The sequence below is a fragment of the Oryx dammah genome, unplaced genomic scaffold, assembly GCF_014754425.2.
Source record: "Oryx dammah isolate SB20612 unplaced genomic scaffold, SCBI_Odam_1.1 HiC_scaffold_25, whole genome shotgun sequence".
Taxonomy (NCBI): domain Eukaryota; kingdom Metazoa; phylum Chordata; class Mammalia; order Artiodactyla; family Bovidae; genus Oryx; species Oryx dammah.
This window is the reverse complement of record NW_024070209.1, coordinates 98,243,441-98,259,678: the sequence shown is the minus strand read 5'-3', so window position 1 is coordinate 98,259,678 and position 16,238 is coordinate 98,243,441. Positions and strand designations below refer to the sequence as shown.

The following is a 16,238-nucleotide window of genomic DNA, read 5'->3' as shown; positions in this document are numbered from 1 at the left end:
AAAATATCTAATAAAAATTTAAATGTTCATTAATATCTAACTAATTTTTAGGAACTGTAAACAAAAGTTTACAGAGTTCTGTGGATAGGAATGTTCACTATAGCACTATTTAACAGTAAGACAGAAAATAGCCTAAATAAATCAGGACCCATCCATGCTATGGCATGCCACACAAGAATTAGAGAATGAGGTAGATCCCAATGTGCCCACATGGCAAGGCTGCAGGATATGGCGTTAAGTGAAGAAAGCTAGTCACAAAACAGTATGTATCGTGGAATTCTGCTTTTGAAAAGAACAAAAGCTCACACTAAACATCCTTTAATATATAAGCATGGACAGAAAGAAACCTGGAGCAATGTGTACCAATCTGCTCATAGGAATTCTTAGAACGAGATATTAGAGGAGACCTTAATTTTCTGTAAAAGTTTATCTGTAACATTTAAATAAATATTTCAAAATGAGTATGTATGTCTTTTATAATCAGGAAAAAAAAAGTGTGTGTGAATGAGTGTGTGTCTATAGGTACATCACTTTAAAAGTCCAAGTCAGTTACATCTCTTAGAAGAAACAGTGTTCTGAAGCACAAAGTCAGTTTTCTGGGGCTTTGACTTGTTAGGTGGGATCCTACCGTGGCCAGACGTTTTAGCAGCTGGATGGCAAGACGAGGCAGAGCTGGGTCGTGTTTGTGGTAGATGTATTTGGCAAGAACAGCAATAAGGTTGTTCCCATGGGCACCTGAAGAAGTACAGGAAACAGTTCAGACACCAAAGTATGCCTAGTTCAAGCTCTTAGGAGAGATTTCTGTTCAGAAAGCTCACATACATGAAGGAATTTACTCTCAAGTACTTGGAGGGCCCAAGCGGATGCAGGTGGCCCTGTCATTCTCTTTCTTCAGTAGCCAAGGGGACAGGCAGGACTGGGGGTAAATAGCTCAATCCAATACATTAAGAGAAGAATTAGATACACTATTTAGAAAATAGTCTTTTAACAACCAGGTTAGGAAAAAAGACATCACATTATATATAACACGGCACTAGATGCAAAAAATCATAAAAATCCCAAAATGATATAGCTAGAAAAAGGTCATAGACGTTGTCGAAACGCCTGCTTGAAAATGAGAAACTGGGTCCCAGAGAGATTAAATGAGTAGTTTAAAGCCAAAGAGTAATAACAGTCAACACTAACTAGGCACCAGGTTTTACAGGTAGCAACTGAATGTTCATTATGATCTTATAAGGTAGATACTGCGACTATCCCCATTTTATAGACGAGAAATCTGAGGCATAGTTGTTAACATAAGGTGCCCAAGGTCAAAGCTGGTTGGAACCAGAATTTTAACCAAGATACTCTGAACATGTATTCTTTACTATTATTCTATCATCACTGGGAAGCAGACATGAAGTATGATACAGTCTTATTTCTAAGTCCAACTGGTGATCAAATTTCCTCAAAGAGTTTATCAGAAAATACTGTTGACCTCTAAAACACAGCCTGCAGTATGTACTTATGGGCAGAAATGCTGCTGATTAGAAGAAAAATACATACCATGCTGTGTGAGAGCCTGTTCCAGAGGGGACACCACATTAGAAGGCGGTTTCAGCCGAATGACATTGTTGGTGACGGAGAATGCCAGTTTCACTGTCTTAATCAGCAGCTGGCCCTGGCCCTGGCCCTCTGCCCCATCGCTAGGGTGCCAAATGGAAACCAAAGTTGATTCAGACAACATGACTTCATTCCCAACACACGTGCTCTCATGAATGAGATTCCAGCAACAATCCTAGAGTTCAACAGTTCTAGAGGCCCCAGTCCAAACTAGGAGAGAGAAGGTGCACTCAACTCCCTCTGCTGTGTGCCAGTCTACACAGCAGCCAGTAGGTCACACAAAGGCTACATCCTAGGAAGAACAAGGTTGTCTTTCTTACACTCCAGTTCTTACAACATGCAGGCACGATAAAGATACACAGGGGAAGGTGGAGAGGAAGGCCTACCTGCGGGGCTGAGCAGCCATGACCATGTCGATAGTGTCGACGCCGATGCCCATGATATTGATTACTGTCTGTCCTGCTTCCGTGTAGGCCAGGCTGCAGATGCAGAGAGACTGCAGGCTGGGGGTGTGACTGGAAGACAGACACGTTCTGAGTTACCAGGGAGCCACCAAATTTATTACTGCAAGTAAAGGGTATTGTCCTAATCTAACCAACTGGACATCAGTGATACAAATCAGCTCTTTGCCAGAAAAAGCCACCCTGATTTCTTTCTTTAAACAGACCCTGAGAAACCATCTAAATATCCATCAATTAACGAAAATGCTTACTGAAGCAAATCACAATTAATCCATAGAGTGGAATGCATGGAACCATTAAAACAAAACAGATCTGCATGTAGTGCCATGGATATAAAGTTACAGAAGAATAAGTACAAGCAGAGGAAAAAAAACCTAGAAGATACATGTTAACTTGTTAATAGCCATCTCTGGGAAATAGGTTTATGAAGGGCATCTTGCCCTATTTCTCTATGAACATACACAGCTTTTGTAAAGATCATAAAAAGTGCGTGTATAATTTCACTGGGAACAACCTTGTTACCACTTCATTTGCTCTTCTCTCTTCAGAGGGATAAAGAGAAACAGGCTGGTGGAAGGCAAATCAGAACCCCAAGAGCACTGAGCTCTGGGCCCAACCAAGCTGAGTTCTCTGGAAGAATGAGCCAGCTGTGCATAGCAGAAGCTCAAGTCTTCCCTTGCAGAGTAGCACCAAGCACTAGCAATCTCCCCACTCCTACCTGCTGTGCAGGTCTGTCTCATGGCACAGGTTCAGTATTGAATGAATCAGCTCCAGGATCAGGCAACCTGGACTCCAGAAAAGACATAGGAGTGACGTGACCTCGTGTGATAAGCCTTATCCCAAGCAAGAAAGGTGTCCAGGGAGCCCCTGCCCTCGCTGCCCTCGCTCTCCTTACCAATCTGCTCCCTCACACCATGGGAGTTGTAGCGCCACTTGTGGTAACTTGGCAGCATCTCCTTCAGCACAAACATGACACAAGGCACCAGCCCTTGGTTCTGGGTACTACCAAGCTGCCCCTACAAGAAATCTTGCCGTGAGGGCATATGCCACTTAAGAATAAGTCACTTTATCACTAGAGATCTGACTACAAGACCACATATCCAAAAGAAATCTGGGCAAACCTTGGCTATCAGTGGGGATAAAAAAACAACAACAAACATCAGAATACTCTAGTTCAACTGAATCCAAGTCATAGGTTTCCCTAGAATAGAGAAAGGGACAAAAAAGACAATGTGACAATATCACAAAAGGCACCTACAAGAAAGAGAAGGATGAAGGCTAAACTTGAGCAGGAGAGAGGTCCATCTTAAAGAGGATACAAGACTGCTGACAATAGGAAAATCCAGGTTCACTGTCATTATCACCTACCACCCTCTAAATTCTATCCCATCACTCAAATATCAGAAAGGAGATTTGATACTCAAAATTCTCTGTCCTAGTATTTCTTGTTACCATCAGCTTCCTTATCGTAAAAGTAAGATTTCTTTATATACACATATCTACTTCCCGATCTCTACACAGAACCGTTTCTATTTAAGCGTTCATTGACTGATTCTTGCGAGCAGCACGTGTGCTGAGCGTTCTTCATGTGGGGCCCTCTCAACTCCGTGAGGTAGAGATCATTTATCATACCAGGTCAGAGAGGTGCTAAGAAATTTATTCTCCAGGCAAGAATACTGGAGTGGGTTGCTGTTCACTTCTCCAGGGGATCTTCCCAACCCAGGAATCGAACCTCGGTCTTCTGCCTCGCAGATTCTTTACTGACTGAGCTATGAGGGAAGCCCCAACTCCACTTTAGAAGTAAACATACGACGTATATACTGGGACATGATGAAATGTGTACATATTACCCTGGGCTTTGTCAGAAATAACTTTATGAAGTTACTGCATTATGCTGTACAGACTCCGAGTATTAAATATGTTAACAAAGATGAAGCATCTACTATAAAGTCAGGCACACAATAGTCAGGACACAGAGACTGCTATCACTGTAACTTCAGGACAACTGTTAGGCCTGCAAACAAATGACTACAGTAACGGGATATAGGAAAACTATTTCAGATGCTTCTATCTGATGAGATTTTACCTTGACAAGAGTGGTGATCAAGCGCAGAAAGGCAACAGTGACCCCATACTCGCCCTGGGGCTGTTCACTATTCATCAAGAGGTTTCCATACCCACCAGCATTCATCCCCTCAGCACTGGGAAAAAACAGAGGGACAAAGGGGAAAAAAACAATGGGACGCTTTCAATAAACTATAAATTCAATTTCAATAAACTGTAATAATTCCTGTTATTGTCTCGATGTCTTGGGCATAAAATGGAAAAGCCCTGCAAAGGAATTAATCAAATCTAGGCTACTTATTAACCAGGGGAAGCATTAAGGACCTTACTGATATACAACCTCAAAAGTGAAAAATCAAATAAACATGAAGCAAGCATGTTTGTCTTATAAACAAGAGAGAGCAAGGAGAGAATGCTCAGGTAGCAGGATGGAGCCTATGTATCAATAAATGGTGCACCAGCAAGCTCGCGTGGCCATTATACACGGGGAAGTACAGTGACCTCGGCTTAAAAAGGGGAAGTTGAGCCTCTGGATCCAGACACCCCTGGATTCTCTCGACTAGAAAGTTAACTTCCACATACCTAAGGTGGTTGCTGCTGGATGAGAAATACCTCTCTCCCTCAGCTTTAAAGACTGTGAGCCACATCAGTGCTTGCCTAAGGAAAGAGCCTCTGTGCCCCAAGTCCCATCACCTCCTTCGCCTCACCCTGACTCATTTCTGGTGAGAGGACTGAAAAGGCAAGCAGCAGAAATACACAGGCTCAAAGAAGCACCTTTGAAACTAATAAAGCTACTGAGATCTGAAATGTAAGTGACACTCCCTGGGAATACACTCTACCCCTAAGACCTGGCTCACCTGATCATCTGACTCATGTTGGAGACCTGGTGGGCCACGAAAGGCAAGAAGCCTGTGTGAAGAAGATCAGTCCAGACCTGGAGAGGGAAAAGGAGTCAAGTGTCTGTGGTGTGTCTTCAGGTATATGCCATGCGTGACATTTTTTGGCTGTTACGAAGACTGTGTCTCACCTTTGCTGGGTTCCGGGCCGCCAAAACAGTCAAGCAATTGACGCAAGAAGCAATGACATCCACAGGCGGGGAGATAACTGTCGTTAACCTGGTTGGAGAACAGTGCACTGTACTCAGTGAAATGAATCAAGTGACTTGCTCCATCACAAGTATTTTCCAGTCCTCTCTCCCCAGGTCCCTCCTGGCAGCAGGAAATGAAAATAGGAAATCCCTCTGCTGTGGACAGATATCACACCAGGGTTTCCCACCACGGGCTGCGTGCAGCCTCTGACCCCATGGGAGGGACCAGATGCTGACCGTTGCAGCAGCATGTAGACACGGGACGTGATGGGCAGGAGGCAGTCCGCTATCGACAGGTCTGTGCTGATGACCTTATGGACCAGGTCGATGATGGGTTTGACCCGCTGGCAGTGCTGAATCACATCTGAGGGGGAAAAGTTGTGATCTCAATGAAAACAACTCCTTTAAGATCATTAAATAGTCTCTGAGACCCAGATAAATGATGCTAACCACAACCTGGAAGGTTCTGGATCATATCTTGAAAGTCTCTGTCTTCCGGATCCTCTAACCGTGCCCATTTTTCTTCCCAGAGCGATCGCTCTCCGAGTTGAGCTCACCTGCAGTGGAAACGACATGCAGCAGCATCTCAACCTCACAGGTGAAGAGGGTCCAGCTGCTATACGAGTATTCCCAGCGCACCAGGTAGGCCCTATCGTCCAGCATCACCTGGCCCACAGTGCCTTGAGGTATGCGAAGGTTGGTCTGACCCCCTAAAAAAGAAAGAGAAATTAGTCTAATAGGAAGAGAAGATTCCTATGACAGACAGCAATATCTAATCCCACAGAGATGTACAGACTGTCTTCTTAGTACCCACTACTGTTACAGCTTTTTGCATTAAAAAGGGACAAAAACAAAAACTCTCAACTGTCATAGGGGAAGTGAGTCTTTCCATGTGTCTGAAAAACAATCGAGTGCAGAGTGGTTCTCCACTCACATGATGACTATAGAAAGACCACCTTACAGAACAGCAGGTGCCCGGGTCACCAGGTAAGTCACTAACGATGCAAAGATTAGAAGAGTAAGGCTGTGCCTCCCACATTTTATTCCTTGAGCACGTGGAATATGCAAGAGCTTACAACTGTTATCAGGTTACTCTCACACGCTGCCAGCAGGAAAGGAAATGGCTGTTTTTCTACAACTTAATTCAGCACAATCCATTCAAAAATTTTCTACCATTTTTCTCAAACTGGTAAAAAAAAATACATAAAATTCACCATTTTAACCATTTCTAAGTTGTCGGGCCAGTGGCATTACATACATTCACATGGTCATGCAACGTTCACTACCATCAATCCAAAGACCTGTTTACATCATGCAAATCTGAAATTCTGTACCCATTAACCTGTAATCTCCATTATCCGAGCCCCTAGCCCGTCAACCACCATTCTGTTTTCTGTCACTATAAACTGAACTACTCTAAGTACCTCATATGCATGGAATCGTACAGTATTTATCCTTTCTGGACTGTTCTACTTCACTTAGTATTGTGTTTTCAAGGTTCACCCATGTTATATATAGCATGTGTCAGAATTCCTTTTCTCTTTAAGGCTGAATACTCTTCCAAATTTTGGCTCGTAAGAAAACTTGGTGTCTTACCTATATATACTGCATTTTAGAAAATCCATTTCATCTGTCAGTGGACATGTATTTAAAAATTTTATTGCATACACCCTTTTATCCAACAACCCCACTTTAGGGATTCTATGTACTAAAAAGTAAAAGCACCAGGACATAAAGATATATATTCCCAGAGAAGCACTGTTTGTAGTGGCAAAAACCTGACATAGTCTACATGTCCTCTAAAAGGTGAAAGATAAAAAAATATGAAACATCAAGAATAATTATATAGTTACCAAAAAGAATGAGTCAGATCTACATGTAATAAAATCAATTTGTAGAATGAATCTGAGATGTATAAGAGGATACACACCACACTGTGAACATTAACTATCTGATGGAGACGGGCCTGAATAGAGATTTGAACGTTTAAAAATGTAGCTCTGCACTGTCTCCCTTGTAATAATGAACAAGCACTATTTTTGAAGTAACACACTCAAACGATGTAAAACAGTAAGAAACCAATAATTTAAGAGCAAATCAACAAGCACAGTGGAGGAGAGGATCCACTTTAAAGGTACCTGCCATGGAACACTAAAATGGCAGTAAAGTCAACACAGATGCCGTGGAAGAGGCCACCGAGCCAGGGTCATCTGTCTCTCTCACCTAGAGGGTAAAGGAGTTTGGGTGTTTGCCTCCGCCAAAGGGTTCCATCTTCATGGGAGATCACATCATGGGGCTTGTGCTTATAGAGTTCATTGTAGAAAGACATCTTATCCAAGAAACTATACACCTGCAAACATACAGGAAAAAAAACCTAAGAGCTATACATTTACTGAGGGACATTTAAGGGGCCTCCCATCTGCTTTTCTGCTCTTTTAGCCAGACTGTATATGTGCTGACTCTCAAACTTCCTATAAAGCCATCCCTAGGACTCTTCTGAGACTTGCCTCAGTACTCCTTGTGAAGTCAAACCCTTCTTATTCTTTAACACCCAACTCAAGGACCCTCTCACTCCACAGAGAGCTGTCTCTCCTGAACAGTATGGTCTTGACCATTCAGATGACATAAATTACATACCACTTGGCTTTATGGTTCTTATTTAGTCACTAGGCTGTGTCCAGCTCTTGAAACCTCATGGACTATAGTCCACCAGGCTCCTCTGTCCATGGGATTTCCCAGGCAAGAATACTAGAGATCTTTGTGACCCAGGGATCAAACCCAATTCCCTGCATTGGCAGGCAGATTCTTTACTGCTGAGCCACCAGGGAAGCCCACCTAGCTTTACTACTTAATTCTTATCTCCATTATTCTCTTCAAACTAGATATTAAGGAACTTCACATTTTGTCTTACTCCCACAATATCTACAATAGGTACTTAAGAAAATTTAATTTTATAGAACTGAGGAAATATCTTCAGCATTTTTCATTCAACTGCAGACTAATTCTTGCCATGGCAGTGGAACTGCAACATGAAAAGCAAAAAGGATTTCTAAAAAACATCTCCCATTCTATTTAGGCATCTAACTGAACAACCTACCTTCTTAGCAGTAGACTTCCCTGATACAAGGGCTCGAAGCAACTGCAGGAGTGGAGAGAGGAGATGGGGAAACATTCCACATACACTGTCCAGAATGATCCCAAGACCAGAGGTTGGTTCCTATGGCAGAAGGGGAGAAGTCACTGACCTTCATGTTATCCAGAAATTAACACATCTCTGAACTGCCCAGCAACCATAAGAAAATGTAAAATCAATCCTTTTCTTTAGGTAGACGGATTTCTCTAATAATTTAAAACTTCCATGTTAAACATCCAGTGAAAAAGGCTTCAACAACTGACTGAGTGAGACCCTGAAGAGAGACTACTGCTGCCTCCAGTGACCTCTGCTAGGCATCCTCACCACAGGAAAACACAATTTAGCTGTACATGATCTGCCTCCACTGATATGAACAGTGCCCACAGCCTGTCAGCAGTTAGCACCACACGTGAGCATCACATCCTAATCTGCATTTTGTTTTCCACACCTCAGGAGAAAGAGGGTGCAATACACAGGCCAATCACTCAGGCCATAGTTCAAAGAAAAGATTTATTCATCACCTGGGCCTTGAGGCTGCTGTCAACGCTAAGACTAAATACCAGTGAGAAACTGTTCTCTCCAAAGCCGAATCCTTACCCTAACCTGTAACAGTACTCTGAAAATTTCTAAGACAGTCACAGTCACCCAATGGTATGTTCAGGAATTAGAGCACTACTGGTGCCTGAGACTCCTGATGTGAAAAAAAGACTTGGAGGGTAGGAGAGAGGACACACTGGCTAATCATGTGGACTAGGGACTCAGGTCAGATAGAACTACATCTTGGCCCCATCTAGTGGCGGTGACTAGCTTGGGCATTTAACTTCCCATCTCTGAGCATCACATTTCCTCACACACAAAATTGAATATTATTATCTAATTTATCAATTTTTATATAGATTACATGAGAAAACAGACTTAAAAGCTTAGTATAAGAACTAAAAGAAATTCTGCTACAGAGAACACCGCAGCATGACTCCCTCTGACATACTTACTGTTCCCCAGAACAGTTCTGGGAGAGAAGGGTCTGCCAGGACTTCACATGCTGTGTCAATTACATCCTGTTGAGGAGGGAAGAAGAAAACGGCTTATTTTTCCTGGTTGAACCAGTCTTTTAGCTGCATTCTATTAAAATAAAAATATGAATAATGCCTTCATATACTATGTCAGAAAGAATTCTGGAATTAAAAAGTAAGGAATTGTAAGATGGTAAGCAAATTAACCTTTCTGAACTTCAAATTCTAACAGGGTAAAAATATTACCTGCTTCACAATGTTGTCCTAAGGATTAAATGTACGGGGATACAAACTGCAAATCTTACAATGCATGTAAATGTGAGGTACTACTAGGCCCAGCTTAGCTGAACCATCCCCCCATCTACTCTGTCCGTGGAAAAATTATCTTTTACAAAAGTGGTCCCGGTGCCATAGAAGTCTGGGATGCTGCTCTAGGGAACTAGTGGATGGAGACAGTGATGTGGTTTGTGGCTACCATAATTAACAGCATAGCTACAGACTAAAAGAAATCTGACATACTTATCAACCAATAATATATGGATCTAATTTATTTAGATCCTAATACAAACTTATGATAAACTCACGACATTTACAACTAGAAATTTGAGTCCTACCTTATTTGAAGATACGTTTTTCTAGATATGATAAAGGTTGTGAAGCTTCACTAAAATATTTGTATTAAGTAAATACTGTCCAGGATTCACTTCAAAATAACCAAGGAGGTGGGAGGGAGGTTCAAGAGGGAAGAGATACATGTATACCCATGGCTGATTCATGTAGCTGTGTGGCAGAACCCACAATAGTGTAAAGTAATTATCCTCCTAAAAAAAAGTAACCAAGGAAGGAAAGGGCAGAAATGAGCACAATCAGCTGTGCACTGATCATTTGGAAGCTGGTGATGGATCATGAGGGTTCATTACACAAATTTGTCTCCTTCAGTATATCTTTAAAATATTTCATTTTTTTAAAATACTGCACAAGAATTTATTAGCATCCATGGATGTTTGGGACAAATGCACTAAAAAATAAATGCAGTAAAAAATTAGGTGATAGAACAGTATATAGATTGTGACTCCATTTCTAAAGAACTATTATATTTTTACATTTGGAAGGGAATATATCAAACTGTTAACATAGGTTATCCTGTGTGGTGGGCTTACAGTTTTTTCTTTTTATCAGCACTTTCTTACTTTTAAATCACTAATATGCACCTTTTTATAATACAGTAAGTGAAAAACAGAGATAAACAGCAAATTATACTTGAAGTTTATGGGTCTGCATTGTATCAGCTCCAAAGGAGTATTTCGGGAAGAAGACTGCAAGCTGGGCAGTGTAGACAGTCTCATGAAAGCCAGACACTGACCTGCTGGTTGCCCAGGGTGTGCAGCTCCAGGGAGGTCAGGACAAAAGAAAGGAGTCCATAGACACACATGCACGCAGTACTGGTGGTACACTGTAACAACAAAGGAGTCAGGGTAGTTCCAAGTAACAACACTCTCCTCCAGGCTCGGCGTGATCCCATCACATTAATGTAGTCTCTCTAAACAAATGGGAAGAGAACCTGAGGCTTCACAATTTTCCTAACTTAGCCCCCAAATCAGGAAGACAAAGGAAGAAAGGAGAAAGCAGGAGCTGTACACGTCACAATGCAGCCGAGACCATCAAAAGGGAGCCCTTTTCAAAATGACCAGAGCTTCCGCAGGGTGGGGAGCCGCCTCCAGCCTACAGAAAGGACAGAGTCTCTATGTGCTGGTATGAACGAAGCAGCTGCCTCCACTGTCACTGAGATGTATCAATCAGTGCCAACAAGTTGGCTAAGGTTTCATTCAGCATGTCAAAACAAGCTGATTAAACCATGCCACTCAAACTAAGCCCCAACACAAGACTCAAAAAGAATTTCTAATTCATCCAGTTACAGTTGAATGAATAAGCCCTCTCCAAAGATTTATCCAGTCACTATGACCAAAGGTATAAGAGATACTTAGTGGCACAGCATACCACAATGGCAAAGGGTCAGACAGAGTAGGTTCAAGAGGGACCCACCAACTGCCAATTCATTGTTCCTGTGGGCAAACACCATCCCTTCTCAGTTTCAATTTCCTAACATGTAAAACAGGGTAATAATTCCCAATACACAGAAGTGTTGTGAGGATCAAACAAGATACTGTGCAGAAAATGCTGAGAACAATGTCTATCACAATAAAGGCTCTATAAAGGTTACAAAATTATCATTGTTATCCCCGTCACTGACAGTCATTATCACTATAATAATGATTCATCAACGAGCATCCACCCTGCTCTTTGCCCACTTGCATGCTCACGTCATTTCCCCCACTGGCCAGCGAGCGGAGCAGTCGGGTCAAGTACTGAAAGACATTCAGTTGGATGGCTGTCCCCCCTATCTTCCGGACCACACTGCTCGTCTCTTCTGGATTCAGAGTGTGACGGAGGAGGGCCCATGCCAAGAGCACTGGGGCATGATGCGGAATGTCCCCAAAGGTCAACATCAAACGGTCCATATCCTAATGGAAAGAGGATACATCCGTGTCACTTTAACACAAAGGGTCAAGACTCTCACAGAGGATCTTTCACTATGCTTAATAAGTCTTAATATTACAGTGGCCCCTCTCTCCCATTCTAACATTTTACTCTCCCCAAGCCCCCAGCCACTTCATTAAGACTCTTCAATTACTCTTCCCTTTACCCACAATTTTCTCTCTTGATTTTTAGTTGCATCAATTTAAGATGATAAAATATATGTTCAAATGGAAACTCCTAGAAAATGTCCCTGATCCTTCCAGAACTTTCTCAGATCTCTCATTTTCTATCTTTCTGTCCATCCTATCTCAATGTTCTTCCCTATTCCTCTTCTTTCACATGCTACATAAATGCAGACAACACCCAGGGTTCTGTCCTTGGGCCCCTTTTGTCCTTCTATCATCTCCCTGAGGGACTCTACTCTTTCTCAGAGATTGAACTATCACCGCTGTGCAAATAATTAATAAATCTCAGATTTCTTCCAAATCCAATGAACTGCTTTTTTAAAAAACCATGTATTTATTATATATTTGACCACGCCCGGACTTAGCTGCAGCACCCGGGACCCTGAATCTTCACTGTGGCATGTGGTCTCTTTAGTTGCAGCATGTGGGACCTTTAGTTGACTCAGGTGCAGTTCCCTGACCAGGGAGTGAGGCTGGGTCCCTTTGCCCTAGGTGCTTGGGAGATTTAGTCACTGGACCACCAGGGAAGTCCCTTAATTAACAGTGTAGAACCACAAATTCCACAATAAGGAAAATTTTATGTGGCAATATAGTTGAGTGGTTAAAAGCTTACTACTAACTACATAAACAGTCTGAAAAAATAAGAGGCTGTTTCAAGTTCACCTGACAAATAAGTCCATCCTGGGCAAACTGGTGCAGTTCTCTTCTGTCATCCAAAGCACACTTATGCAAGGATTCAATATCCATGCCTTCCACCAGGATAAGGGCACTGAAGTAGCTAGAAAAAAAACCGTATCATGGTGTCATACATGCTATTCTGAACCTCAGTGGAGAATAAGGTAAAATGTAAGACACTTCAGCATCAAAAACACGGAGTTATTTTACCTTCTTTTTTCATATTCAAGACTTTTAAACTCAGTAGGTATTTCACGCTTCCAGCACATCTCAGTCTGACCAGACATATTTTACTTTTCGGCTGTACCACATGGTTTGCAGAATTTTAGTTGGCCAGCCAGGGATTGCACCCGGGTCCTCAGCAGTTTGGGTGTGGAATCCTAACCTCTAGACCACCAGGGAATTTCCGTGACCAGCCTTATTTATATTATTTTAGTTTTAACTTTTATCTTTAAATTTTATTTATTTTTGGCCGCACTGTGCAGCACGCAGGATCTCGGTTCCCTGACCAGGGATCAAACCTGTGCCCCCCTGCAGTGGAAGCATAGAGTCCTAACCACTGCTCCACCAGGGAAGTCTACCAGCCATATTCTAAATGCTTGATAATCTCACGTGGCTTCTGCCCACTGAAGCACAGATCCGCTACTAAATGTTTCTACAGCCAACAATTGTATCTGGCCCAGATCAACTCAATGGTCAAATGTGTATCTTTGTTCATAGAGGAAATAGGCTCAAAATGTAGATATATCCATTTCCATAAAATTTAGAAGTCTATATACCCTATGACCTCAAAGAGGGCAGGGAACACACCTGTCCCATCTATCACTGTTTTCTCAGCACTTGCACTGTGCTTGGTCTGTAAGTTGCTCAATGGATTTTTCATAGAAGGAAACGATGAACCCTTAGATGAAAAACAGTAAGTAACAGAATAGAATGCGATACTTATTTTGAGAAAAGATATCCCTCTCAATCCAAGTCTTTACTCCCTGAATGACCTGGAAAGTGGTAGTACACTCATCTATTTCCCCAGCCATTAGTGAAAAATGTATCTAGCCCCTCCTCTCACCCGTTCACAAGACCACTCTAATATCAATGCTCTAAATACTGAATAAGTTCTAAGACTTCAATTCACTCACACTTACCCAATCCGATCCACAAAAGGATCCATGGTCTCATCTACCAGGTGCCTGTTAGTCTGCCTAGTACCAAATCCTTGCTCTTTAAACATCTTGGTTAACACCAATAGGTCACTAGGTGCCATCTCAAAGTATGCATAATACAGGAAAATAATTTCTAGCAGCATGGACTGCTCCCGAAGGCACTGAACAAACCAGCGAGACACCTGGCGCTCAGTCTGCAAAACCAATGAAGAAAAGTGAGTGGGAGAGAGATGAAGTCAGATTTTAAACACATTTGAATCCTTAAAGTTATTTTTATTAGGTAATACATGTATAAAAATGAAATTTAAAAGTCTTCTCCCTACAGTTTCTGTTGCCCAGGTATCCAAATCTATCCCCAGAGGCAACCACTGTTGGAGGTATTTGTCTTTCCTTTCGGCAATATGCCATACACTTTCATTCATTCAGACTAGTGGCTGCTGGGGGCCAGGTCTCACAGACTAACTGCAAACTTCTTAGGTAGACAGAAATGTTCTGTATATTGATCACAAAGGTGGTTACTGCATATAACTATATACAACTGCCAAAACTCAAAATGAGTGAATTTTACTGGATGCAAATAATACCTGAATAAAGCTGGGAGATGCTACAGATTACTCATTTCAAAATGTAAGTGTGGATGCATTTATGGAATAAACTCAAAGTGAAACTACTAGGTCAAGAAATATGTGCTTTTCAATTTTTAGATATTATCACAATGTTTTCCATTAAAAAATACAGAAATTCAAACAGTAAAATATAAGTGCCCATTATCCCAACCCTTGGATGTGTTTATATATGTTCATATCATTTGCCTGTTTTTTCTTCAGTCTTGCTTATTGATTTATAGGCATTCTTTCTATTTTAAGAACCCTTTGTGCTATGAATTTGTCTTTTGACTTTACTTATAGCACTATTTTTGGTGTTTTGCCTTATAAAAGTTTTTGATTTGACGCTGCTGAACTTATCTTTTAATAGCTTTTGAGTTTTACTTTTAAAAGTCTTATCCACTCCCCATAAAAACAAAATCACCTCCTATGTTTCTTCTAGTACTTCTATGGTTGAATTTTTAAAATTTAAATCATTGATCCCTGATTTTCCTCTGGTAGAAGGAATAAGAGAAAGAGATATAGTTGATTTTTCTCCAGAGGGTTACCCAGTAGTTCCAACACTATTGACCTGAATAACTTATTAATTAATTCAAAATGTCACCTTTACAATACACTTCCTATCAGCATTTGGTCCATACTAGACATTCTACTTAGTATGTGCTAGTCTTCAGTCTATTTACTCATGTACCAATGCCATCTTTAAATTATTTTAGTCTTATTTATAATAAAATTAATCTTCCTTTCTCAAAAATTTCCCAGTTACTGTTACTTATTTTTCAAATAAATTTTAGAACCGTATGTCTAGTTCCAAAATAAATGGCAAAGCAAATACTTGTTAGTACTTTTTCTAGAATCACACTAAATTTATAGGTTAAAATAAAGTCTGACACTCAGTGCTGAATTTTCATTTTCAAGAGTGTGCCATGTCTTTCCATTTGGTTATTATATTCCTTTCAGCATTTTAAAGTTCTATTCGCTTAAATTCTGGATTGTCATAAGCTTATTCCTGAGAAATTTGTGCTTTTGTTCTATAAGTGAGCCTTTTCTTCAATTAAATATTTTAAATAATTACTGTCTATATTTTGGCTGAATTGTTTTAATGAACATGTACTGTTTTCAAAACATAAAAGATTATATTCTAATTTATAAATCTATAAATGCAGATTGGTTTAAGATTTAGGATAAAGCAATTAGACCTAATGTCATACACTTAATAGATGAGGATAATGAAGATGAAATCTTGGGTTGAGAGTTTCATTAACCATTAAGAGAATATTTCGGGTAAGAAAAAAAAAATAAACTAATTGGGTTGACAAAGTCAAGAGAAAAGCCCAAATTAAGTAAATTAAGTACCATAGTTAATGTTTTGATTCATATGACATCTTCAAACTTTTCTAAAGAGTGATAATCTATAAATGTTTTAAGTTAGTAAGTAAATAATTTAACCTGGAGCTCTATAAGCAAAGATACACAATTTTCCAGAGTTACAGGAGGGCCCAATAACCACATACCATGAGATTTCCATGTGTCTCCCATGTTGGTGCTTCAGTTTTATAAAGCTCTTCAAACTGCTGTCTATATTTTGTAACTAACTCCTTTTCCAATTTATCCACACAGTCGGCATATTCAACCTTAAAAAAATTCAAAACAGGGTAACTTGCATCTTTAGTAAAAGGTAAATATTCAAATGAACAGAAATATCAATAAATTAT

At 40.7% G+C, this 16,238-nt stretch overlaps 1 protein-coding gene across 1 annotated transcript in view; it reads right to left on the bottom strand.

Annotated features, from left to right (window-relative positions):
• Positions 1 to 16,238, bottom strand: part of NUP188 (nucleoporin 188) — a 41,901-nt gene that overhangs the window by 10,269 nt on the left and 15,394 nt on the right. Inside the window, exons 8-25 of the mRNA XM_040225336.1 lie at positions 16,038 to 16,157; positions 13,901 to 14,112; positions 12,747 to 12,861; positions 11,682 to 11,882; positions 10,724 to 10,813; positions 9,340 to 9,405; positions 8,312 to 8,431; positions 7,438 to 7,564; positions 5,772 to 5,924; positions 5,452 to 5,578; positions 5,155 to 5,242; positions 4,985 to 5,061; positions 4,150 to 4,264; positions 2,959 to 3,079; positions 2,782 to 2,848; positions 1,989 to 2,117; positions 1,546 to 1,685; positions 629 to 735 (exon numbers count right to left, since the gene is read on the bottom strand). Of these exons, the coding sequence (XP_040081270.1) occupies positions 629 to 735; positions 1,546 to 1,685; positions 1,989 to 2,117; positions 2,782 to 2,848; positions 2,959 to 3,079; positions 4,150 to 4,264; positions 4,985 to 5,061; positions 5,155 to 5,242; positions 5,452 to 5,578; positions 5,772 to 5,924; positions 7,438 to 7,564; positions 8,312 to 8,431; positions 9,340 to 9,405; positions 10,724 to 10,813; positions 11,682 to 11,882; positions 12,747 to 12,861; positions 13,901 to 14,112; positions 16,038 to 16,157 (2,175 nt within the window). The remainder of the gene's footprint in view (positions 1 to 628; positions 736 to 1,545; positions 1,686 to 1,988; positions 2,118 to 2,781; positions 2,849 to 2,958; positions 3,080 to 4,149; positions 4,265 to 4,984; positions 5,062 to 5,154; positions 5,243 to 5,451; positions 5,579 to 5,771; positions 5,925 to 7,437; positions 7,565 to 8,311; positions 8,432 to 9,339; positions 9,406 to 10,723; positions 10,814 to 11,681; positions 11,883 to 12,746; positions 12,862 to 13,900; positions 14,113 to 16,037; positions 16,158 to 16,238) is intronic.